We start from the raw sequence: 26,281 nt of genomic DNA, 5'->3' as shown, positions 1-26,281 counted from the left end.
TCCAGACAGGGCCTCGTACAGATGTATATAGAGCCACTGTGAAGCAGGGTAAGTCAGAAAATACATCGGGGTGAAGCTAGATATGTGAAGCTAGAATTGTAAAGCTAGATAACTGTCTAAATCAGGGCAGAACTGCAAACCTTATCAAAGCTCAATCAGTAACAAAATCAGTGCTAAATAAACAATCATGACTAGTTCACACACACACACACACACACACACACACATATATACACACACACACACCTCTTGACCAGCAGGACAGAATTTGGTATGTCATCAAATATGAAGTCCTTTCTGAAATAAACTATTCAGGCCTTGGTGAGCGCACTTTACAGGACTGTTGTTTCTGTATCAGTGTGTGTATAAAAGATCTCCAATTATGTTAACATTAAAAAAGACAACTTGGTAAATATCTGGATAAGTATTTCCCTGCACATTGTTATTCATGACCTTGGAGAGGTGTTCATATCTCAGTGTATTGTGCTTTATATCTGTATTACTGATTAACAATAAGTGCTTATTATGCAGTAGTACTAGGGGATTTCCAATGACACAGCCAAAAACAATGGACATCTCCACTCTTTCAGAGCCATTTTGAAACAAATAAACAGTTGAAGAAGTACTCAAAAGTCATACTTGAGTAAAAGTAGAAAATGGAAAATGACTCAAGTTAATCTAAGTCACCCAGTAAAATACTACTTCTGTCCAGACTTCTACCGAAGTCGGTTCCTCTCCTTGTACGGGCAGTGTTCGGCGGTCAACGTCACCGGTCTTCTAGCCATCGTCGATCCATTTTTCATGTTCCATTTGTTTTGTCTTGTTTTCACAAACCTGGTGTCACACCCTGGTCTTATTATTCTGTGTTTTCTTTATTATTTTGGTCAGGCCAGGGTGTGACATGGGTGATTTATGTGTCTTGTCTTGTCTAAGGGTTTATTAGATTTATGGGGTTGTGTTTAGTAGTGTTGTCTAGGAAAGTCTATGGTTGCCTAGAGTGGTTCTCAATCAGAGGCAGGTGTTTATCGTGTTCTCTGAATGGGAACCATATTTAGGCAGACATATTCTTTGGGTATTTCGTGGGTGATTGTTCCCGTCTCTGTTTTGCACCAGTTAGGACTGTTGTCGGTTTTCACATTACGTTTATTTTTTTTTGTAAATTGTTCGTATTTTCATCTTTCATTAAAGATGTTTATGAATAACCACGCTAAATTTTGGTCCGCCTCTCTTTCACCGGAAGAAAACCGTAACACCTGGTTTCAATTCCCTAATTACATGCTGTTTCTGTTCCCTCTGTTTCCCCCATGTCCTTGCTGGGAATTGTTTATTTGTAAGTACTCGTGCTGTGTGTTACTGGTGCGCTACGGGTTTTGTACCCATGCACCCATGTGTTTGTTGTTTGGTATGCCGTTAGTTTTATATATTAAACTGCTCCGGCTATACACCAAGTTCTGCTCTCCTGCCTTCCCTGCCATCAGCACCCCTTACAATTTCAGTAAAAGTCTAAAAGGATTTGGTACATTTAATACATTTAAGAAACAAAAGTAAATGTACTTGCTAGAATATGCTTAAGTATCAAAAGATGAGATTAGTCATTTAGCAGCAATTTACAGTAATGAGGTCATTCATTTTCATACTTTATTTCATAGAGCTCCTTCATGGGAATAGAACCCATAACCTTCTCGTTGCAAGCGCCATGCTCTACCAACTGAGCTACAGCAAAAGTAAAATACTAAATAATTTCAAATTCCTTAAATTAGGAAAATCAGACGAACTATTTTTGTGTCTTTTGTATTTACGGATAACCAGCGGTGCACTCCAACACTCAGGCATAATTTACAAACGAAACATTTAGTGATTCCGTCAGATCAGAGGCAGTATGGATGACCACAGATGTTCTCTTGATAAGTGTGTAAATTGGACCATTTTCATGTCCTGCTAAGTATTAAAAATGTAACGAGAACTTTTGGATGTGAGGGACAATGTAAAGAGTAAAAAGTACATTTTCTTTGGTAATGTAGTAAAATTAAAAGCTGACAAAAATATAAATAGTAAAGTACAGATATTTCAAAAATACTACTTAAGTAGTACTTTAAAGTACTTTTACTTAAGTACTTTACACCACTGCAAATATATTTACTTTTAATTAAGAGACAAGGGAAATGGTGTAAACTCTATCTCCTCTCTCTTTCATCACTCTTTCTTTATCATTTCTCTCTCTCTACCTCATCTTTCTCACACCAAAATGTTGCTACATCTTTTCAAATGTTTATTTAGTTGATGGCTGCTGAATTATAGTACAATTCTGGTGTGATGTCTGCCTGAAAGTCCCCTATAGAGTGTAATTAAAACATACAGTATGTATACAGTACTTCACCCATGTTGACTAAACATCAGCTCATATTGTATTTCTACATACCATTAGCAATAACACTGTGGACTCCATTTTCAGCTGGTATTAAAGTGGCTCTCGTGTCAAACACACACGCTTGGGCAATTTCAAATCAAAATCAAATCAAATTTTATTTGTCACATACACATGGTTAGCAGATGTTAATGCGAAGGTAGCGAAATGCTTGTGCTTCTAGTTCCGACAGTGCAGTAATAACCAACAAGTAATCTAACTAACAATTCCAAAACTACTGTCTTATACACAGTGTAAGAGGATAAAGAATATGTACATAAGGATATATGAATGAGTGATGGTACAGAGCAGCATAGGCAAGATACAGTAGCTGATATCGAGTACAGTATATACATATGAGATGAGTATGTAAACAAAGTGGCATAGTTAAAGTGGCTAGTGATACATGTATTACATAAGGATGCAGTCGATGATATAGAGTACAGTATATACGTATGCATATGAGATGAATAATGTAGGGTATGTAAACATTATATAAGGTAGCATTGTTTAAAGTGGCTAGTGATATATTTACATCATTTCCCATCAATTCCCATTATTAAAGTGGCTGGAGTTGAGTCAGTGTCAGTGTCAGTGTGTTGGCAGCAGCCACTCAATGTTAGTGGTGGCTGTTTAACAGTCTGATGGCCTTGAGATAGAAGCTGTTTTTCAGTCTCTCGGTCCCAGCTTTGATGCATCTGTACTGACCTCGCCTTCTGGATGATAGCGGGGTGAACAGGCAGTGGCTCGGGTGGTTGATGTCCTTGATCTTTATGGCCTTCCTGTAACATCGGGTGGTGTAGGTGCCCTGGAGGGCAGGTAGTTTGCCCCCGGTGATGCGTTGTGCAGACCTCACTACCCTCTGGAGAGCCTTACGGTTGTGGGCAGAGCAATTGCCGTACCAGGCGGTGACACAGCCCGCCAGGATGCTCTCGATTGTGCATCTCTAGAAGTTTGTGAGTGCTTTTGGTGACAAGCCGAATTTCTTCAGCCTCCTGAGGTTGAAAGGCGCTGCTGCGCCTTCTTCACGATGCTGTCTGTGTGAGTGGACCAATTCAGTTTGTCTGTGATGTGTACGCCGAGGAACTTAAAACTTGCTACCCTCTCCACTACTGTTCCATCGATGTGGATAGGGGGTGTTCCCTCTGCTGTTTCCTGAAGTCCACAATCATCTCCTTAGTTTTGTTGACGTTGAGTGTGAGGTTGTTTTCCTGACACCACACTCCGAGGGCCCTCACCTCCTCCCTGTAGGCCGTCTCGTCGTTGTTGGTAATCAAGCCTACCACTGTTGTGTCGTCCGCAAACTTGATGATTGAGTTGGAGGCGTGCGTGGCCACGCAGTCGTGGGTGAACAGGGAGTACAGGAGAGGGCTCAGAACGCACCCTTGTGGGGCCCCAGTGTTGAGGATCAGCGGGGAGGAGATGTTGTTGCCTACCCTCACCACCTGGGGGCGGCCAGTCAGGAAGTCCAGTACCCAGTTGCATAGGGCGGGGTCGAGACCCAGGGTCTCGAGCTTGATGACGAGCTTGGAGGGTACTATGGTGTTGAATGCCGAGCTGTAGTCGATGAACAGCATTCTCACATAGGTATTCCTCTTGTCCAGATGGGTTAGGGCAGTGTGCAGTGTGGTTGAGATTGCATCGTCTGTGGACCTATTTGGGCGGTAAGCAAATTGGAGTGGGTCTAGGGTGTCAGGTAGGGTGGAGGTGATATGGTCCTTGACTAGTCTCTCAAAGCACTTCATGATGACGGATGTGAGTGCTACGGGGCGGTAGTCGTTTAGCTCAGTTACCTTAGCTTTCTTGGGAACAGGAACAATGGTGGCCCTCTTGAAGCATGTGGGAACAGCAGACTGGTATAGGGATTGATTGAATATGTCCGTAAACACACCGGCCAGCTGGTCTGCGCATGCTCTGAGGGCGCGGCTGGGGATGCCGTCTGGGCCTGCAGCCTTGCGAAGGTTAACACGTTTAAATGTCTTACTCACCTCGGCTGCAGTGAAGGAGAGACCGCATGTTTTCATTGCAGGCCGTGTCAGTGGCACTGTATTGTCCTCAAAGCGGGCAAAAAAGTTATTTAGTCTGCCTGGGAGCAAGACATCCTGGTCCGTGACTGGGCTGGATTTCTTCCTGTAGTCCGTGATTGACTGTAGACCCTGCCACATGCCTCGTGTCTGAGCCGTTGAATTGAGATTCTACTGTGTCTCTGTACTGACGCTTAGCTTGTTTAATAGCCTTGCGGAGGGCATAGCTGCACTGTTTGTATTCAGTCATGTCACCAGACACCTTGCCCTGATTAAAAGCAGTGGTTCGAGCTTTCAGTTTTACACAAATGCTGCCATCAATCCAAGGTTTCTGGTTAGGGAATGATTTAATCGTTGCTATGGGAACGACATCTTCAACGCACGTTCTAATGAACTCGCACACCGAATCAGCGTATTCGTCAATGTTGTTGTCTGACGCAATACGAAACATCTCCCAGTCCCCGTGATGGAAGCAGTCTTGGAGTGTGGAGTCAGCTTGGTCAGACCAGGGTTGAACAGACCTCAGCGTGGGAGCTTCTTGTTTTAGTTTCTGTCTGTAGGCAGGGATCAACAAAATGGAGTCGTGGTCAGCTTTTCCGGAAGGGGGGCGGCATGTAAAACATGTAAAAGCCAGCGCTCTGCTATTTTGTAACCCTGGCGCCAGTAACTTACCTTTCTTATATCAGCTTGCTTATGCTGGGGGAGGGGTGGAAATATTGTAGGTGTGTCTTTAAAAATGTGTGCCAAAGTGCCAATTCCCAGCAGTGCTACTGATGATATTCAATACTAACTGGTCGCTGGTCTTGGCAGTAACGCAGTTGGTTATGGCATTGATTTTGCTAGAAGAGGCGCACAGTAGCCTAATCAGTAGCCTAATCAGTAGCCTATAACCTTATTCATCAGTAGCCTATAACCTTATTCAAATATAATGAGCAGCAAAACAGTCAGACATTCACGTTTTTCTTTATATTGGACAGTATTTTTCTGATCGCTGTCCTTGGTAGCCTCGGCTATTGACCGGTTTGTTTACCTTTCAAATGTCAAGGTCACTAACAGTTTATAGAAATGGTGATGGTAGGCTAATGTTATTATAGAGTTTAACGTTTGGCATTGTCCAATCGTTCATGGCTCGAATATGCAGTACATTTAAGAAATGTGAATGCAATGTGTGTAGACAAATATTTCCATGTTAAAGTCAATAACAAAAACCACATTGGCTACATGTTTGGTTTAACTAGGCCTATTAAGGGTTACTGTATACTATTTAATAAACTGTGTTCAATAGATAGTAAAAACATCCATGCCTCAGGTCAAAGAGCCCTTAGTCCTACATGTGTACACATTGCCTTATGCTCATAGAAACAAGACATTTGATTCATGATAGTGTTTTTGACCCAATCCTTTTAAGAAACATTGCTGTTTTAAAAACAGATTCATTGTTTTTCGTTTAATTTGATTAAAAACCAAACTTATTAGAAAGATTCACCATCCATGAGTTTATGTTGAGAACGGACATGGCTCGAATACAACGCAATATCTTCGGCTATTTCTGGAGAAGTTCAAATATGGATGTTAAACGAATTCTCTGATAATTTACACATCAAAGAAAAGTGTTGTTGTACATAGTAAAGAATAGTGTCCGAGCTCAACGAAATCATCTTTCCTGGTTTACCACGGCAAATCTCCTGTGGCAATTTCCCAACAATTTGTATGAATGTAAACTAATGTTGGTGTAGCCTACTGTTATTATATTATTTGTTTCCTATTTATGGTATCAAAAAGTCCCTGGTATGGTCATTTCTTATCAAGATCGGGGTACAACATCCTAGACTGTCCATATTTGAAATGTGTAACAAAACAAAGTCAATCGTGGGGATTGAGTTACTTGTGTCAAAAGGGTGTGGGCAGGAATCAAACCCAAGCCAACACGGTAGACATATACCGTACCAGTTTGGACACACCTACTCGTTGCTTTATTTTTACTATTTTCTACAACTTAGTTTTGATGTCTTCACTATTATTCTATGAAAAAACAAATATGGAATCGTATAACAAAAATATATTTTAGAATTTACGTTCTCCACCCTTTGCCTTGATGACAGCTTTGCACACTCTTGGCATTCTCTCAACCAGCTCCATGAGGAATGCTTTTCCAAAAGTCTTGAAGGAGTTCCCACATATGCTGAGAACATGTTGGCTGCTTCCCTTTACTCTGTGGTCCAACTCATCCCAAACCATCTCAATTGGGTTGAGGTCAGGTGATTGTGGGTGATTGATGCAGGACTCCATCACTCTCCTTGCTCAAATAGCCCTTACACCACCTGGAGATGTGTTTTGGGTCATTTTCCTGTAGAAAAATAAATGATAGTCACACTAAGCGCAAACCAGATGGGTTGGCATATCACTGCGGAATGCTGTTGAAGCCAAGCTGGTTAAGTGTGCCTTGAATTGAAAATAAATCACTGACTATGTCACCAGCAAAGCACCCCCACACCATCACACCTCCTCCACGCTTTACGGTGGGAACCACACTTGCGGAGATCATCCGTTCACCTACTCTGCGTCTCACAAAGACACGGCGGTTGGAACCAAAAGTCTCAAATTAGGACTTATCACACCAAAGGACAAATTTCAAACGGTCTAATGTCCATTGCTCGTGTTTTTTGGCCCAAGCATGTCTCTTCTTCTTATTGGTGTCCTTCAGTAGTGGTTTCTTTGCAGCAATTTGACCATGAAGGCCTGATTCACACAGTCTCCTCTTAACAGTTGATGTTGAGATGTGTCTGTTACTCTCTGAAGGATTTACAGTTGAAGACAGAAGTTTACATACACCTTTAGGCAAATACATTTAAACTCAGTTTTTCACAATTCCTGAGATTTAATCCAAGTAAAGATTCCCTGTCTTAGGTCAGTTAGGATCACCATTTCATTTTAAGAATGTGAACTGTCAGAATAATAGTAGAGAGAATGATTTAATTCAGCTTTTATTTCTTTCATCACATTCCCATTGGGTCAGAAGTTTAAATGCACTCAATTAGTATTTGATTGGCATTGCCTTTAACATTTTTAACTTGGGTCAAACAAGTAGAGGGTGGGAGAGAGGGGGGGAGTGGAAGATAGGAGGGGGGAAGTGTACGGGATGGGGTTGCACTGTTTTTGTTGTTAAATATGAAAATCTATAATCTATAAAAAGTTTAGGAAAAAATATATATATATATAAATAATATGGATGAGCGATGATAAAGCGGCATAGGCAAGATGCAATAGATGGTATAAAATACAGTATATACATATGAAATGAGAAATGTAAGATATGTAAGTGGCATTATTGAAAGTGACTACTGATCCATTTATTAAAGTGGCCAATGATTAGAGTCTGTATGTAGGTAGCAGCATCTCTGTGTTATTGATGGCTGTTTAACAGCGCTAGGCGCTTGATGGTTTTTGCAACTTCACTTGAAGAAACTTGAAATGTTTTGGATTGACTGACCTTCACGTCCGAAAGTAATGATGGACTGTCGTTTCACTTTGCTCACTTGAGCTGCTTGAGGCTGCTCCAAAACACCACCAGCGGAGGAAAAGTATTCAGAGTGGACTTCAAGTCTGACTCAGGAGGCGTGCACACCATCCACCGCTTCAGAGTTTATTACTTGCTAATATTGAGTAAAAACTGAGTAAAACGCTGCCAAAGTTCTACCAACAGTAAAGAGACAAAGTGGAGTTGCAATTCAACGGCTCAGACACGAGACATATGTGGCTACAGACAATCACGGACCACAAAGAGAAAACAAGCCATATTGCAGACACCGACGTCTTGCATCCGGAAGAGCTAAACACCTTCTTCGCCCGCTTTGAGGATAACACAGTGCCACCGACTTGGCCCACTACCGAGGACAGTGGGCTCTGCTTCACCGTGGCCGACGTGAGTAAGACATTTAAGCTAAGCTGCGACCCAGAAAAGGCATCCCTAGCCGTGTCCTCAGAGCATGCACAGATCAGCTGGCTGGAATGTTAACGGACATATTCAATCTCTCCCTATCCTAGTCTGATGTCCCCACTTGCTTCAAGACGTCCACCACTGTTCCTGTACCCAAGAAAGCAAAGGTAACTCAATTAAATTATTATAACCTTTTAGCACTCACTTCTGTCATCATGAAGTGCTTTGAGAGACTAGTTAAGGATTATATCACCTCACACCATAGACCATAGACCCACGTCAAATTGCTACTAGATCCACAGATGATGTCATCACCATCACACTGCACACTACCCTATCCCATCTGGACAAGAGGAATATCTATGTAAGAATGCTGTTCATTGACTATAGCTCTGCCTTCAACACCATAGTACCCTCCGAGCTTATCATTAAGTTCGGGGCCCTGGGTCTGAACCCCGCCCTGTGCAACTAGGTCCTGGACTTCAGGATGGGCCGCCCCTAGGTGGTGAAGGTAGGAAACAACACCTCCACTTCGCTGATCCTCAACACAGGGACCCTACATGGGTGCATGCTCAGCCCCCTCCTGTACTCCCTGTTTATCAATGACTGTGTGGCCACACTCGCCTCCAACTCAATCATCAAGTGTGCAGACGACACAAAAGTAGTAGGCCTGATTATCAACAATGATGAGACAGCCTACATGGAGGAGGTGAGAGCCATGGTGGAGTGGTGCCAGGAAAATAACCTCTACCTCAACGTCAACAAAATAAAGGAGGTGATCGTGGACATCAGGAAACAGCAGAGTGAGCATGCCCCTATCCACATCGATGGAACAGCAGTGGAGAAGGTGGAAATGGTCCACCCACAGACAGTGTGGTGAAGAAGGTGCAACAGTGCCTCCTCAACCTCTGGAGGCTGAATACATTTGTCTTGACCCCTAAAACCCTCAAACTTTTACAGATGCACAATTGAGAACATCCTGTTAGGCTGTATCACCGCATGCTATGGCAAATGCACCGCCCGGGAACCTCAGGGCTCTCCAGAGGGTGGTGTGGTCTTCACAATGCATCACTGGGGCAAACAACCTGCCCTCCAGGACACCTACAGCAGCTGATGTCACAGCAAGGCCAAAAGATAATCAAAGACAACAACCATCCAAGCCAAGGCCTGTTCACCCCTCTATCATACAGAAGGTGTGGTCAGTACAGGTGAATCAAAGCTGGAACCGAGAGACTGAAAAACAGCTTCTATCTCAAGGCCATCCGACTGTTAAACAGCCATCACTAACATTAAGTGGTTGCTGCCAACACACTGACTCAAATCTCTAGCCACTTTAATAATAAAAAATTGGATGTAATAAATATATCACTAGTCACTTTAAACAATGCTACGTTATATAATGTTTACATACCCTACATTACTCATTTCATACGTATATACTGTACTCTATACAATCAAATGCATCATGCCTATGCTGTTCGGCCATCGCTCATCCATACATTATTGTGTACATCTTCTTATTCATGCCTTTGTTGTTGTGAATTTTTTGATTACTTGTTAGATATTACTGCATGGTCGAAATTGGAAGCACAATCATTTCGCTACACTCGAATTAACATCTGCTAACCATGTGTATGTACAATTTGATTTAATAATCTAATTTGATTTGCTCATATGTATATACTGTATTAAATTGTATTTCAGTCAATGCCACTCCGACATTGATCAATCTAATATTTATATATTTCTTAATGACATTTTTTAAATACTTTTAGATTAGTTTGTAATGTTGTGATCTGTTAGATACTTCTGCACTGTTGGAGCTAGGAACACATGTGTTTCACTACACCCACAATAACATCTGCTAAATATGTATACGTGACCAATAAAATTGGATTGAATTTTCATTTCAGGTCACTGAGCTCTTCAGTAAAGGCCAATCTACTACCAATGTTTGTGTCTGGAGATTTCTCATAATTGTGGTTGAAAATAACAAAAACACTTCTGACTGCACTGAACCTATAGCGCTACCGTAAGCGAAAAGATTTACCATTGCCTTTGGTTTGTTAAAATAGAGCCCTGTATCTTATCTAATCTGGTTATCTCCCTTAAGATTCAGTAAACTAATAGTAATGTTTGGTTTACGCTGCTATCGGTACAGAGGAGTAGAGGCTTGCCTGCACACTGAATAGAGAATGTGCAGTCAGGGGAAAAAGAAGCTGATGGTCACCTCCTTAAGTCTGATAAGGGATGTGAACACACACACACTCAAGCGTACCCATATCACACCCGCTTGCATTCATGTGTGCACATATGTGTGTTTGGTACAGTATATAAGATCAGTCCTGACCCAAGCTAAGGTGTATCCACCACTGGTTGTGATTTCAGGAGTGACCATGAAGTGTCTGGTTATTGTGCTGGTATGTGCTGTGCTCGCTGAGGGAATCCACAGGTTAGTACTCACTATTTATTTTTCACAATTTCAGTGACATTTTCAGTTGCTCTTTTTCCTAAATTCTAAAACACAAATGTTCTTTTCTCATCTCTCATAGTCAATGATAACTCCTTGTCGCTCTCTCTACCTATTTGCATTTGCAGAGTTCGACTTCATATCTGAGTGTATCTGTGTTCTTGTTACCCTAGGATCCCTCTGGTGAAGCATAAGTCAATCCGTGAGAGAATGATGGAGAAAGGAGAACGCCTGCCCTACCAAGACCCCGCTCTCAAATACTTTCCTAGCGAGTTCGCTGGCTCCGCCACCATGTACATCAACAACTACGCCGACGTACGTACATGCTATAATACACAAGCTTATGGTCTATCTAGAATGTTACTCAATGTCCTGTCTATGTCCACGGTAGTCTATTTTCATATTCCAGAATGAAATTTTATGATGTAGGCTAACGTAGAAAATGTGAATTGTAGGTCTAACTAGATAACAACCACATCAAGATAACGTCTAACTCCATGAAGTAGAGTCTAAACCACGCCAACCACTCTAGATCTGATGTGTTGTTGTATGAATGTATTAGCAGCCCCTCTTTTGTCAACTATACTTTCCCTGTTGTGTTTTCCAGACCACCTACTATGGAGCCATCACCATCGGTACTCCCCCCCAGTCCTTCCAGGTGTTGTTTGACACTGGCTCTGCCAACCTGTGGGTTGACTCTGTACTCTGCAACACTCAGGCCTGCAGTGAGTACAGCTGGATAGCTTCATGACAATATTACAACTATCTACTATGTGTATCAATTAACTACTACTTCCTCAACAGTAAATGTTACTAACTGTACTACTACAACAGTACTTCTACTACTATCAGATATATTTAAGTCCAATATCACTTCTACACACTTCCCAGATAAATACATTGTAGACAGTATATTTCCTCTTTAAGTTGTTTGTGTCCCTTCCTCCTGCAGACAGCCACACAAAGTTCAACCCCCAGCAGTCGTCCACCTACTCAGCTAATGGGCAAACTTTCTACCTGCCCTACGGAGCTGGCAGTCTCAGTGGAGTCTTTGGATACGACACCGTCAACGTGAGTCCCACCATAACAACCTTACAAATACTTAACTACTTCTACCACAGTTATTCTTCACTACATGCAGTAAAAAGCCACAACAGTACCTGTACTTCCATTCTAATAAAACCAAAGTGTTTCCATGATGCTGAGTGTGTGTTGTTTGTCACCTCTTTAGGTCGGTGGTATTGTCATCAACAACCAGGAGATTGGTCTGAGTACTAACGAGCCAGGTCAAAATTTTGTTGTGGCCCAGTTTGATGGTATCCTTGGCCTGTCCTACCCTTCCATCTCAGCCGGACAAGAGACTCCCGTCATGGACAACATGATGTCTCAGAACCTTCTGCAGGCTAACATATTTGCATTCTACCTGACCAGGTCAGTACTCCTACCATCACTTATACCACATATCTACCACTACTTACCACACATATACCACTACAGATGTCAGCTCTTAATTGGACTGCTTTCATCACAAGAGGAAAATAATCCTGCAGAAGGAGGATTTGAATATCTGAAGAATGATTTAGAACTGTTCCAGTGGGCAGCTGGAAGCGTGTTTATACACAAAGCAGTACCGTACCTACATTCTAACTTATGTAGGCTACGTGAAGGCTACGGCGTGTCTCGTGTTCATTCTTACGTGGATTAGAATAAACGGCCATATTCTTAGGGGGTAGATGTATTTTCATTAGGGAAAATATGTTGTTTTACATTAACTGTTTTATTATATATATTTTTTTATTTTACCTTTATTTTACTAGGCAAGTCAGTTAAGAACAAATTCTTATTTTCAATGACGGCCTATGTTGAAGGAAAGCAATAGGCAGAATTAATCATTGTTTTCCTCAAATCCTGTGTGATCCAGCGGTTACAGGCACTGACCCCGGCACATATATGTCAGAGTCGGCATTGGATTCAAATTTGACTCATGGATCAATGACTATTTTTGACACATTCATTTTGCGTGGTTACATGATTAAAACAGAAACAACTCAAAGGTTAACAGTTCAGGAATGAATTCAGTTAAGTTTAGGGCTATGGTTTGGGGAAGGCTTAAAACAAAATGAAGCGCCTATGTATCATCAGTATTCAGAATATTCTTAACGCTCGCTAGAGCATTGTGATCTGCCATAAGCAGCTCACTCCGAACCTCATGAGTTTGCATCCAGTGCCGAGTGATCTAGTGACCAGCCTGAGACGACATTAGACCAACAAGTTAATTGCATTTATTTAAATGTGTTCAGGAAGCAAAATGAGTCAACAAAATCGTCTTCGATAGGCTCAAATGTATGAACAACTTGACAGCTTTAATGAAATATTGAAAAGGCACACAGTACAGGCTTCCAATTCACACCAAGGACTAGAACTATAATCACAAATAATACATAGCCGAACTATAAAACACGGACAAGCGTCCACCCTGGAGGAAGGTTTATCGTTCCACAGCAGACCTACATCTGTCAATCAGATGGCCCAAATCAGCTCATCAACTCAGCCAGGGAACAAACAGTAGCTGTTGTCACACTTCATTGCCGTTCCCTAAAACACGATATCAGTGTTACCTTAGTCCTGCTTGCAACCAAAGTGTTTCAAGATATGTTCACCCTCTGGTTGGTATTGTAATCAGAACAAGAGTACTTTTGAACAGACTACGGGTGATTTATCTATTTGAAAAGCATTCCATACAATAGAAATAAAGTATCCACTGTTGGGAATTGACACGACACTAATGTTGGTGCAGCCCTTACTTAATATTTTATTGGTTTCCTATTTATGTTATCCAAAAGTGTCTGATATGGTCATTTATAATTAAGATCGGGGGTTAAATATCCTTAGACTGTCCATTTTTAAAATGTGTAAATAAATGTAGTAAATTGGGGGGGGATTGAAATATTTGTGCCAGAAACGTATGACCTGGGAATGGTAGGGTTATACGTGCTCGCTGAAGGCAGAAGCCCTAACCCACTTCACCCCACGATTTAACTCAATTTTGAACTTAGGACAAACTTGAAACTTCTCATAGTCTAGTGGATACCAATATCGATCTTCTGTTAATACGCTATATATCAAACGATGGTTGTTTATGTATATGACTGCATTTCAGATACATGTTTGTACATTTGAATGTTGCAGTAATTTGACCCAGACCTAACGTTTCAGCGAGCGAGAGGATTTTGATATTTAAAAAGCAAGCCCTGATAGACTGCCCCAGCATGGACAGAAAGACAACTGCTCTTTTTACAGGGACCCACAAGGCTCATTTGTATTTCCTGATGCAGCAGGAAAATGAACAGTGACAAAAAAGTGATGATCAAGTTAAGATCCGACATTTGTACCCCTACCACTACTTACCACACATATAATGTACTACTACCAGATTTAATTATAAAATACACAGATATCACAGAACCTTCTGTAAGCCAATTTGTTCGCTTTCTAGTTGACCAGGAAATATACTTTAAAAATGTACTTACTTAATTAATTATGTACATAATCAATGTTATATTCATTATTCCTGCTCCAGAAACTATATCACTGATATAAGGCACAAGATTTGAGGAGAAAAGTGTCTTCTGTGAGTGAACCATCTTCTTGCCAACCGCCTATTTGTAAAACTGTTAGATGACTTAAAACTCTTTTTCTGTGCAGCGACGGCCAGCAGGGCAGTGAGCTGTCGTTCGGAGGAGTGGACAACACCAAGTATCAGGGTCAGATCTACTGGACTCCCGTCACCTCCCAGACATACTGGCAGATCGGCATCCAAGGGTCAGGATCAACCACACCAACCAAACATACTTAACCATACACTGACATCAGAACCACCAAGAGACTGGAAAAGCTGGGATGAAAAATGTCTAAGGCCGCTGTCAATGTCTGTCTGTCTAACACTAACCCTTGTACATCTCCAGGTTCCAGATCAATGGTCAGGAGACAGGGTGGTGTGGGCAGGGCTGCCAGGCCATCGTGGATACAGGCACCTCCATGCTGACTGCACCGACACAGATCATGGGAACGCTGATGCAGTCCATTGGAGCCCAGCAGGACCAGTACGGACAGGTAGCAGGAAGCCATTATAAACCATAACAGACCAGTACTAACTGACACCATAAAACAGTGTAATCCAGAAAGTAGAGGTTGGGGAAACCAGTGCAGACCAGAGTAAACCAGTACAGGGATGTTTTGTGTCACTCATGTCTGTGAATTGTTTGTTTATGTAGTACACAGTGAACTGTAACCAGATCAACAGCCTGCCTACTCTCACCTTCACCATCAATGGAGTCAACTTCCCCCTGCCGCCATCTGCATACATTCAGCAGGTAAGTTAGTGTGTCGTGTGTGTTTGTGTGTGTCTGTCCGTGTGTTACCATCCATGACTGATGTTAGGATAATGTTAGGTTAAGCCTTGTGCATGACTAAGCCATGTGTCAGTAGTGCATTTGTGTTTATCTGCCTGTGTGTGTATTGCACTCAACATGCGTGTTCTCCTCTCTATCCAGAACAACCAGGTCTGCTCCGTGGGGATCACCCCCACCTACCTGCCGTCCCAGAACGGACAGCCCCTGTGGATTTTGGGAGATGTATTCCTCATGCAGTACTACTCCGTCTACGACCGCACAGGCAACCAAGTGGGCTTTGCCACCGCAGCCTAAACCTGACCAACATGACCGCAAACCAACACAGACACCGACCGTTCTTAGAAGTCTACCACCCCAAACCTCACACAGAATCTATTCCACCTCTGACCATTCTAGAACATCAATCACCAATGGCAACTATTCTGAATCACTCATAACAACCACTCTGGTTATTTTAGAACACATATTACCCATGGCAACCACTCTGCTCATTATAATACACATATTACCCATGGCAACCGCTGTGGGTCAGTTTGGCTTTGGTCCAGTGTGGTTAAAGCAAGCATCGACATCATTGGGTTAAAGCTGTGGTCTTTGTTAGATGACATCTGCTAATATATTCAGTTGAGCTGTAAGGTTGTTTCCTTTCTACTCTGTCATTGCAACGACAACCTCCTAGTTCCCAGACAACATCGGATGTGAACACAGGTTCAGCCATGTTGCTGATTTCATCATGATGCTGAGTGAAAAAGTAAATGACTTACAGAAACACGGTGAAATATGAAAATATGATTTGACACTTAAATGCATATCATCTCAAGACTGGATGTATTTGGTGTTTGTTTAGCTTCCATGTAGACTGAATAAACTATTGAAGTGCACAATAATCGTATTTGTTTTGAATCACTGTATCTGACACATCAAGCTCATGATGCCTGTAAGAATGAAATCACACCTCACATTCACCACTGACTGTTACCAGAAACTGCAACAAAAAACAACAAGAGCAGCTTTACCCAATTGGAGCCTGTAAATATATCCAACCATCTACACATCTTACCTATTGAAATATTTATTACATAATGGCAGTAATAACTAAATATCAAGTCAAATATGCCATCTGTAATGAACACGAGGGGAGACAGAGAGCTGGTTTCAAGCGCAGGGCGCAGCAGGTGTGCATAGAAAAGGACCACTGGAGGAGGCAGGTAGCTTGGTCCAGGGGCAGGCAGGTCATACACAGGGGGTCCAAAAGGGCAACAGTACCTGGCAGTGAAAAGGCTAGTAACGTAGTCCGGGAGATCAGGCAATAGTTTGATAACAGGAAATCCGATAGGCTAAAGTACAGGCAGGGAGGGAATAGGCAAAAAGACGTTGTTAGTGAGGCAGGCAAATCTATCATACACGGGAGGAGAAAATCACGGGAAAAACAGAGTTACGAAAGACGTGTGTCACAAAACAAACAATACCTCAAAATGATGGGGTGTGAAGAACTGAATGAAATAGTGTGGGGTAATGACATACAGGTGTGTGAACAGGTGATCAGAATTCAGGTGGTTGGGATCTGGAGAGTGAGCTGCATTCAGGGGATCTATGTGTTTGAGAGTGTGAGCTGGAAAGTGAGCTGCGTTCAGGGGGGGGATCTACGTGTTTGAGGGTGTAAGTTGGAAGCAGATGTTACACCATCTGTTAAGTCCTAAGGATCCTCCCTGTGAAAGGGACTTTAATGAAAGCTTCAACATTTCATTTCAGGGAATGGTGTGTGTGCATGTTTTTGTTTGTTTCCACACACACACACACACACACACGCTTAAACTGATTGTCAGGAGCAGAGATAGCAGAGACACACACACGTACACACACATTTGTGACACACACCAGTTTGTGATTTCACCCCCAGTCCTCATGTACCTGACCCCTCCACCCTTCAAAGGGGAGCATCTTTCTGACTCATGTCCACACAGATTGCTCTGACCCTGGGGAAGCCTGCTCTGAGATATGGCCTGTCACTGTCTGGGTCTGCCTCATTCACCAGACACACAAGACACAATAACTCACACACCCTCCATTTATTGCATTGATCTCTAAGCAGACAGAAGAGTTCAGCACTATTCTCTATTTTTTCAGGTCCCCAGTTTACAGACACAACAGTGCTTAAATGAGCTCATCATCCTGTTTTCTTAGTTTCTATAAAACATCTGTATATCTGTGGTCCATTAGTTCAAACAGAGGCTCAGCTCTCTACTCAGCTCTCTACTCCATTAGTAAGAGACTGTGTGAGGCTCAGAGGGAAATGCTGCATTGCAGGTTTTCTAGTGAGGACAGGACAGTCCAGACAGGGCCTCGTACAGATGTATATAGAGCCACTGTGAAGCAGGGTAAGTCAGAAAATACATCGGGGTGAAGCTAGATATGTGAAGCTAGAATTGTAAAGCTAGATAACTGTCTAAATCAGGGCAGAACTGCAAACCTTATCAAAGCTCAATCAGTAACAAAATCAGTGCTAAATAAACAATCATGACTAGTTCACACACACACACACACACACACACACACATATATACACACACACACACCTCTTGACCAGCAGGACAGAATTTGGTATGTCATCAAATATGAAGTCCTTTCTGAAATAAACTATTCAGGCCTTGGTGAGCGCACTTTACAGGACTGTTGTTTCTGTATCAGTGTGTGTATAAAAGATCTCCAATTATGTTAACATTAAAAAGACAACTTGGTAAATATCTGGATAAGTATTTCCCTGCACATTGTTATTCATGACCTTGGAGAGGTGTTCATATCTCAGTGTATTGTGCTTTATATCTGTATTACTGATTAACAATAAGTGCTTATTATGCAGTAGTACTAGGGGATTTCCAATGACACAGCCAAAAACAATGGACATCTCCACTCTTTCAGAGCCATTTTGAAACAAATAAACAGTTGAAGAAGTACTCAAAAGTCATACTTGAGTAAAAGTAGAAAATGGAAAATGACTCAAGTTAATCTAAGTCACCCAGTAAAATACTACTTCTGTCCAGACTTCTACCGAAGTCGGTTCCTCTCCTTGTACGGGCAGTGTTCGGCGGTCAACGTCACCGGTCTTCTAGCCATCGTCGATCCATTTTTCATGTTCCATTTGTTTTGTCTTGTTTTCACAAACCTGGTGTCACACCCTGGTCTTATTATTCTGTGTTTTCTTTATTATTTTGGTCAGGCCAGGGTGTGACATGGGTGATTTATGTGTCTTGTCTTGTCTAAGGGTTTATTAGATTTATGGGGTTGTGTTTAGTAGTGTTGTCTAGGAAAGTCTATGGTTGCCTAGAGTGGTTCTCAATCAGAGGCAGGTGTTTATCGTGTTCTCTGAATGGGAACCATATTTAGGCAGACATATTCTTTGGGTATTTCGTGGGTGATTGTTCCCGTCTCTGTTTTGCACCAGTTAGGACTGTTGTCGGTTTTCACATTACGTTTATTTTTTTTTTTGTAAATTGTTCGTATTTTCATCTTTCATTAAAGATGTTTATGAATAACCACGCTAAATTTTGGTCCGCCTCTCTTTCACCGGAAGAAAACCGTAACACCTGGTTTCAATTCCCTAATTACATGCTGTTTCTGTTCCCTCTGTTTCCCCCATGTCCTTGCTGGGAATTGTTTATTTGTAAGTACTCGTGCTGTGTGTTACTGGTGCGCTACGGGTTTTGTACCCATGCACCCATGTGTTTGTTGTTTGGTATGCCGTTAGTTTTATATATTAAACTGCTCCGGCTATACACCAAGTTCTGCTCTCCTGCCTTCCCTGCCATCAGCACCCCTTACAATTTCAGTAAAAGTCTAAAAGGATTTGGTACATTTAATACATTTAAGAAACAAAAGTAAATGTACTTGCTAGAATATGCTTAAGTATCAAAAGATGAGATTAGTCATTTAGCAGCAATTTACAGTAATGAGGTCATTCATTTTCATACTTTATTTCATAGAGCTCCTTCATGGGAATAGAACCCATAACCTTCTCGTTGCAAGCGCCATGCTCTACCAACTGAGCTACAGCAAAAGTAAAATACTAAATAATTTCAAATTCCTTAAATTAGGAAAATCAGACGAACTATTTTTGTGTCTTTTGTATTTACGGATAACCAGCGGTGCACTCCAACACTCAGGCATAATTTACAAACGAAACATTTAGTGATTCCGTCAGATCAGAGGCAGTATGGATGACCACAGATGTTCTCTTGATAAGTGTGTAAATTGGACCATTTTCATGTCCTGCTAAGTATTAAAAATGTAACGAGAACTTTTGGATGTGAGGGACAATGTAAAGAGTAAAAAGTACATTTTCTTTGGTAATGTAGTAAAATTAAAAGCTGACAAAAATATAAATAGTAAAGTACAGATATTTCAAAAATACTACTTAAGTAGTACTTTAAAGTACTTTTACTTAAGTACTTTACACCACTGCAAATATATTTACTTTTAATTAAGAGACAAGGGAAATGGTGTAAACTCTATCTCCTCTCTCTTTCATCACTCTTTCTTTATCATTTCTCTCTCTCTACCTCATCTTTCTCACACCAAAATGTTGCTACATCTTTTCAAATGTTTATTTAGTTGATGGCTGCTGAATTATAGTACAATTCTGGTGTGATGTCTGCCTGAAAGTCCCCTATAGAGTGTAATTAAAACATACAGTATGTATACAGTACTTCACCCATGTTGACTAAACATCAGCTCATATTGTATTTCTACATACCATTAGCAATAACACTGTGGACTCCATTTTCAGCTGGTATTAAAGTGGCTCTCGTGTCAAACACACACGCTTGGGCAATTTCAAATCAAAATCAAATCAAATTTTATTTGTCACATACACATGGTTAGCAGATGTTAATGCGAAGGTAGCGAAATGCTTGTGCTTCTAGTTCCGACAGTGCAGTAATAACCAACAAGTAATCTAACTAACAATTCCAAAACTACTGTCTTATACACAGTGTAAGAGGATAAAGAATATGTACATAAGGATATATGAATGAGTGATGGTACAGAGCAGCATAGGCAAGATACAGTAGCTGATATCGAGTACAGTATATACATATGAGATGAGTATGTAAACAAAGTGGCATAGTTAAAGTGGCTAGTGATACATGTATTACATAAGGATGCAGTCGATGATATAGAGTACAGTATATACGTATGCATATGAGATGAATAATGTAGGGTATGTAAACATTATATAAGGTAGCATTGTTTAAAGTGGCTAGTGATATATTTACATCATTTCCCATCAATTCCCATTATTAAAGTGGCTGGAGTTGAGTCAGTGTCAGTGTCAGTGTGTTGGCAGCAGCCACTCAATGTTAGTGGTGGCTGTTTAACAGTCTGATGGCCTTGAGATAGAAGCTGTTTTTCAGTCTCTCGGTCCCAGCTTTGATGCATCTGTACTGACCTCGCCTTCTGGATGATAGCGGGGTGAACAGGCAGTGGCTCGGGTGGTTGATGTCCTTGATCTTTATGGCCTTCCTGTAACATCGGGTGGTGTAGGTGCCCTGGAGGGCAGGTAGTTTGCCCCCGGTGATGCGTTGTGCAGACCTCACTACCCTCTGGAGAGCCTTACGGTTGTGGGCAGAGCAATTGCCGTACCAGGCGGTGACACAGCCCGCCAGGATGCTCTCGATTGTGCATCTCTAGAAGTTTGTGAGTGCTTTTGGTGACAAGCCGAATTTCTTCAGCCTCCTGAGGTTGAAGAGGCGCTGCTGCGCCTTCTTCACGATGCTGTCTGTGTGAGTGGACCAATTCAGTTTGTCTGTGATGTGTACGCCGAGGAACTTAAAACTTGCTACCCTCTCCACTACTGTTCCATCGATGTGGATAGGGGGTGTTCCCTCTGCTGTTTCCTGAAGTCCACAATCATCTCCTTAGTTTTGTTGACGTTGAGTGTGAGGTTGTTTTCCTGACACCACACTCCGAGGGCCCTCACCTCCTCCCTGTAGGCCGTCTCGTCGTTGTTGGTAATCAAGCCTACCACTGTTGTGTCGTCCGCAAACTTGATGATTGAGTTGGAGGCGTGCGTGGCCACGCAGTCGTGGGTGAACAGGGAGTACAGGAGAGGGCTCAGAACGCACCCTTGTGGGGCCCCAGTGTTGAGGATCAGCGGGGAGGAGATGTTGTTGCCTACCCTCACCACCTGGGGGCGGCCAGTCAGGAAGTCCAGTACCCAGTTGCATAGGGCGGGGTCGAGACCCAGGGTCTCGAGCTTGATGACGAGCTTGGAGGGTACTATGGTGTTGAATGCCGAGCTGTAGTCGATGAACAGCATTCTCACATAGGTATTCCTCTTGTCCAGATGGGTTAGGGCAGTGTGCAGTGTGGTTGAGATTGCATCGTCTGTGGACCTATTTGGGCGGTAAGCAAATTGGAGTGGGTCTAGGGTGTCAGGTAGGGTGGAGGTGATATGGTCCTTGACTAGTCTCTCAAAGCACTTCATGATGACGGATGTGAGTGCTACGGGGCGGTAGTCGTTTAGCTCAGTTACCTTAGCTTTCTTGGGAACAGGAACAATGGTGGCCCTCTTGAAGCATGTGGGAACAGCAGACTGGTATAGGGATTGATTGAATATGTCCGTAAACACACCGGCCAGCTGGTCTGCGCATGCTCTGAGGGCGCGGCTGGGGATGCCGTCTGGGCCTGCAGCCTTGCGAAGGTTAACACGTTTAAATGTCTTACTCACCTCGGCTGCAGTGAAGGAGAGACCGCATGTTTTCATTGCAGGCCGTGTCAGTGGCACTGTATTGTCCTCAAAGCGGGCAAAAAAGTTATTTAGTCTGCCTGGGAGCAAGACATCCTGGTCCGTGACTGGGCTGGATTTCTTCCTGTAGTCCGTGATTGACTGTAGACCCTGCCACATGCCTCGTGTCTGAGCCGTTGAATTGAGATTCTACTGTGTCTCTGTACTGACGCTTAGCTTGTTTAATAGCCTTGCGGAGGGCATAGCTGCACTGTTTGTATTCAGTCATGTCACCAGACACCTTGCCCTGATTAAAAGCAGTGGTTCGAGCTTTCAGTTTTACACAAATGCTGCCATCAATCCAAGGTTTCTGGTTAGGGAATGATTTAATCGTTGCTATGGGAACGACATCTTCAACGCACGTTCTAATGAACTCGCACACCGAATCAGCGTATTCGTCAATGTTGTTGTCTGACGCAATACGAAACATCTCCCAGTCCCCGTGATGGAAGCAGTCTTGGAGTGTGGAGTCAGCTTGGTCAGACCAGGGTTGAACAGACCTCAGCGTGGGAGCTTCTTGTTTTAGTTTCTGTCTGTAGGCAGGGATCAACAAAATGGAGTCGTGGTCAGCTTTTCCGGAAGGGGGGCGGCATGTAAAACATGTAAAAGCCAGCGCTCTGCTATTTTGTAACCCTGGCGCCAGTAACTTACCTTTCTTATATCAGCTTGCTTATGCTGGGGGGGAGGGGTGGAAATATTGTAGGTGTGTCTTTAAAAATGTGTGCCAAAGTGCCAATTCCCAGCAGTGCTACTGATGATATTCAATACTAACTGGTCGCTGGTCTTGGCAGTAACGCAGTTGGTTATGGCATTGATTTTGCTAGAAGAGGCGCACAGTAGCCTAATCAGTAGCCTAATCAGTAGCCTATAACCTTATTCATCAGTAGCCTATAACCTTATTCAAATATAATGAGCAGCAAAACAGTCAGACATTCACGTTTTTTCTTTATATTGGACAGTATTTTTCTGATCGCTGTCCTTGGTAGCCTCGGCTATTGACCGGTTTGTTTACCTTTCAAATGTCAAGGTCACTAACAGTTTATAGAAATGGTGATGGTAGGCTAATGTTATTATAGAGTTTAACGTTTGGCATTGTCCAATCGTTCATGGCTCGAATATGCAGTACATTTAAGAAATGTGAATGCAATGTGTGTAGACAAATATTTCCATGTTAAAGTCAATAACAAAAACCACATTGGCTACATGTTTGGTTTAACTAGGCCTATTAAGGGTTACTGTATACTATTTAATAAACTGTGTTCAATAGATAGTAAAAACATCCATGCCTCAGGTCAAAGAGCCCTTAGTCCTACATGTGTACACATTGCCTTATGCTCATAGAAACAAGACATTTGATTCATGATAGTGTTTTTGACCCAATCCTTTTAAGAAACATTGCTGTTTTAAAAACAGATTCATTGTTTTTCGTTTAATTTGATTAAAAACCAAACTTATTAGAAAGATTCACCATCCATGAGTTTATGTTGAGAACGGACATGGCTCGAATACAACGCAATATCTTCGGCTATTTCTGGAGAAGTTCAAATATGGATGTTAAACGAATTCTCTGATAATTTACACATCAAAGAAAAGTGTTGTTGTACATAGTAAAGAATAGTGTCCGAGCTCAACGAAATCATCTTTCCTGGTTTACCACGGCAAATCTCCTGTGGCAATTTCCCAACAATTTGTATGAATGTAAACTAATGTTGGTGTAGCCTACTGTTATTATATTATTTGTTTCCTATTTATGGTATCAAAAAGTCCCTGGTATGGTCATTTCTTATCAAGATCGGGGGTACAACATCCTAGACTGTCCATATTTGAAATGTGTAACAAAACAAAGTCAATCGTGGGGATTGAGTTACTTGTGTCAAAAGGGTGTGGGCAGGAATCAAACCCAAGCCAACACGGTAGACATATACCGTACCAGTTTGGACACACCTACTCGTTGCTTTATTTTTACTATTTTCTACAACTTAGTTTTGATGTCTTCACTATTATTCTATGAAAAAACAAATATGGAATCGTATAACAAAAATATATTTTAGAATTTACGTTCTCCACCCTTTGCCTTGATGACAGCTTTGCACACTCTTGGCATTCTCTCAACCAGCTCCATGAGGAATGCTTTTCCAAAAGTCTTGAAGGAGTTCCCACATATGCTGAGAACATGTTGGCTGCTTCCCCTTTACTCTGTGGTCCAACTCATCCCAAACCATCTCAATTGGGTTGAGGTCAGGTGATTGTGGGTGATTGATGCAGGACTCCATCACTCTCCTTGCTCAAATAGCCCTTACACCACCTGGAGATGTGTTTTGGGTCATTTTCCTGTAGAAAAATAAATGATAGTCACACTAAGCGCAAACCAGATGGGTTGGCATATCACTGCGGAATGCTGTTGAAGCCAAGCTGGTTAAGTGTGCCTTGAATTGAAAATAAATCACTGACTATGTCACCAGCAAAGCACCCCCACACCATCACACCTCCTCCACGCTTTACGGTGGGAACCACACTTGCGGAGATCATCCGTTCACCTACTCTGCGTCTCACAAAGACACGGCGGTTGGAACCAAAAGTCTCAAATTAGGACTTATCACACCAAAGGACAAATTTCAAACGGTCTAATGTCCATTGCTCGTGTTTTTTGGCCCAAGCATGTCTCTTCTTCTTATTGGTGTCCTTCAGTAGTGGTTTCTTTGCAGCAATTTGACCATGAAGGCCTGATTCACACAGTCTCCTCTTAACAGTTGATGTTGAGATGTGTCTGTTACTCTCTGAAGGATTTACAGTTGAAGACAGAAGTTTACATACACCTTTAGGCAAATACATTTAAACTCAGTTTTTCACAATTCCTGAGATTTAATCCAAGTAAAGATTCCCTGTCTTAGGTCAGTTAGGATCACCATTTCATTTTAAGAATGTGAACTGTCAGAATAATAGTAGAGAGAATGATTTAATTCAGCTTTTATTTCTTTCATCACATTCCCATTGGGTCAGAAGTTTAAATGCACTCAATTAGTATTTGATTGGCATTGCCTTTAACATTTTTAACTTGGGTCAAACAAGTAGAGGGTGGGAGAGAGGGGGGGAGTGGAAGATAGGAGGGGGGAAGTGTACGGGATGGGGTTGCACTGTTTTTGTTGTTAAATATGAAAATCTATAATCTATAAAAAGTTTAGGAAAAAATATATATATATAAATAATATGGATGAGCGATGATAAAGCGGCATAGGCAAGATGCAATAGATGGTATAAAATACAGTATATACATATGAAATGAGAAATGTAAGATATGTAAGTGGCATTATTGAAAGTGACTACTGATCCATTTATTAAAGTGGCCAATGATTAGAGTCTGTATGTAGGTAGCAGCATCTCTGTGTTATTGATGGCTGTTTAACAGCGCTAGGCGCTTGATGGTTTTTGCAACTTCACTTGAAGAAACTTGAAATGTTTTGGATTGACTGACCTTCACGTCCGAAAGTAATGATGGACTGTCGTTTCACTTTGCTCACTTGAGCTGCTTGAGGCTGCTCCAAAACACCACCAGCGGAGGAAAAGTATTCAGAGTGGACTTCAAGTCTGACTCAGGAGGCGTGCACACCATCCACCGCTTCAGAGTTTATTACTTGCTAATATTGAGTAAAAACTGAGTAAAACGCTGCCAAAGTTCTACCAACAGTAAAGAGACAAAGTGGAGTTGCAATTCAACGGCTCAGACACGAGACATATGTGGCTACAGACAATCACGGACCACAAAGAGAAAACAAGCCATATTGCAGACACCGACGTCTTGCATCCGGAAGAGCTAAACACCTTCTTCGCCCGCTTTGAGGATAACACAGTGCCACCGACTTGGCCCACTACCGAGGACAGTGGGCTCTGCTTCACCGTGGCCGACGTGAGTAAGACATTTAAGCTAAGCTGCGACCCAGAAAAGGCATCCCTAGCCGTGTCCTCAGAGCATGCACAGATCAGCTGGCTGGAATGTTAACGGACATATTCAATCTCTCCCTATCCTAGTCTGATGTCCCCACTTGCTTCAAGACGTCCACCACTGTTCCTGTACCCAAGAAAGCAAAGGTAACTCAATTAAATTATTATAACCTTTTAGCACTCACTTCTGTCATCATGAAGTGCTTTGAGAGACTAGTTAAGGATTATATCACCTCACACCATAGACCATAGACCCACGTCAAATTGCTACTAGATCCACAGATGATGTCATCACCATCACACTGCACACTACC

General features: G+C 42.1%; 2 protein-coding genes across 3 annotated transcripts in view; one reads left to right on the top strand and one right to left on the bottom strand.

The window, feature by feature from the left end:
• Positions 1–26,281, bottom strand: part of mapk8ip2 (mitogen-activated protein kinase 8 interacting protein 2) — a 148,906-nt gene that overhangs the window by 91,058 nt on the left and 31,567 nt on the right. The gene's annotated exons all lie outside the window — the stretch shown is intronic.
• LOC121840072 (gastricsin-like) lies at positions 10,709–16,136 on the top strand. Its single transcript, XM_042301591.1, has 9 exons — positions 10,709–10,817; positions 11,009–11,150; positions 11,443–11,560; positions 11,788–11,906; positions 12,067–12,266; positions 14,541–14,657; positions 14,801–14,948; positions 15,110–15,208; positions 15,389–16,136. Exons 1-9 carry the CDS (start codon positions 10,762–10,764, stop codon positions 15,539–15,541), a joined length of 1,152 nt encoding a protein of 383 aa, XP_042157525.1. The 5' UTR covers positions 10,709–10,761; the 3' UTR covers positions 15,542–16,136.

Source organism: Oncorhynchus tshawytscha, linkage group LG19, assembly GCF_018296145.1.
Source record: "Oncorhynchus tshawytscha isolate Ot180627B linkage group LG19, Otsh_v2.0, whole genome shotgun sequence".
Lineage (NCBI taxonomy): Eukaryota > Metazoa > Chordata > Actinopteri > Salmoniformes > Salmonidae > Oncorhynchus > Oncorhynchus tshawytscha.
The sequence above is the reverse complement of the archived record's forward strand: the minus strand, read 5'-3'. Positions and strand labels throughout refer to the sequence as shown.

Excerpts from the sequence above, each read along its gene's own strand:
- LOC121840072 (XM_042301591.1), top strand. The coding sequence starts at position 10,762 with ATGAAGTGTCTGGTTATTGTGCTGGTATGTGCTGTGCTCGCTGAGGGA. Across the intron at positions 14,949-15,109 it reads AGCAGGACCAGTACGGACAG|TACACAGTGAACTGTAACCA; the intron begins GTAGCAGGAAGC and ends TTGTTTATGTAG. Across the intron at positions 15,209-15,388 it reads CATCTGCATACATTCAGCAG|AACAACCAGGTCTGCTCCGT; the intron begins GTAAGTTAGTGT and ends CTCTCTATCCAG.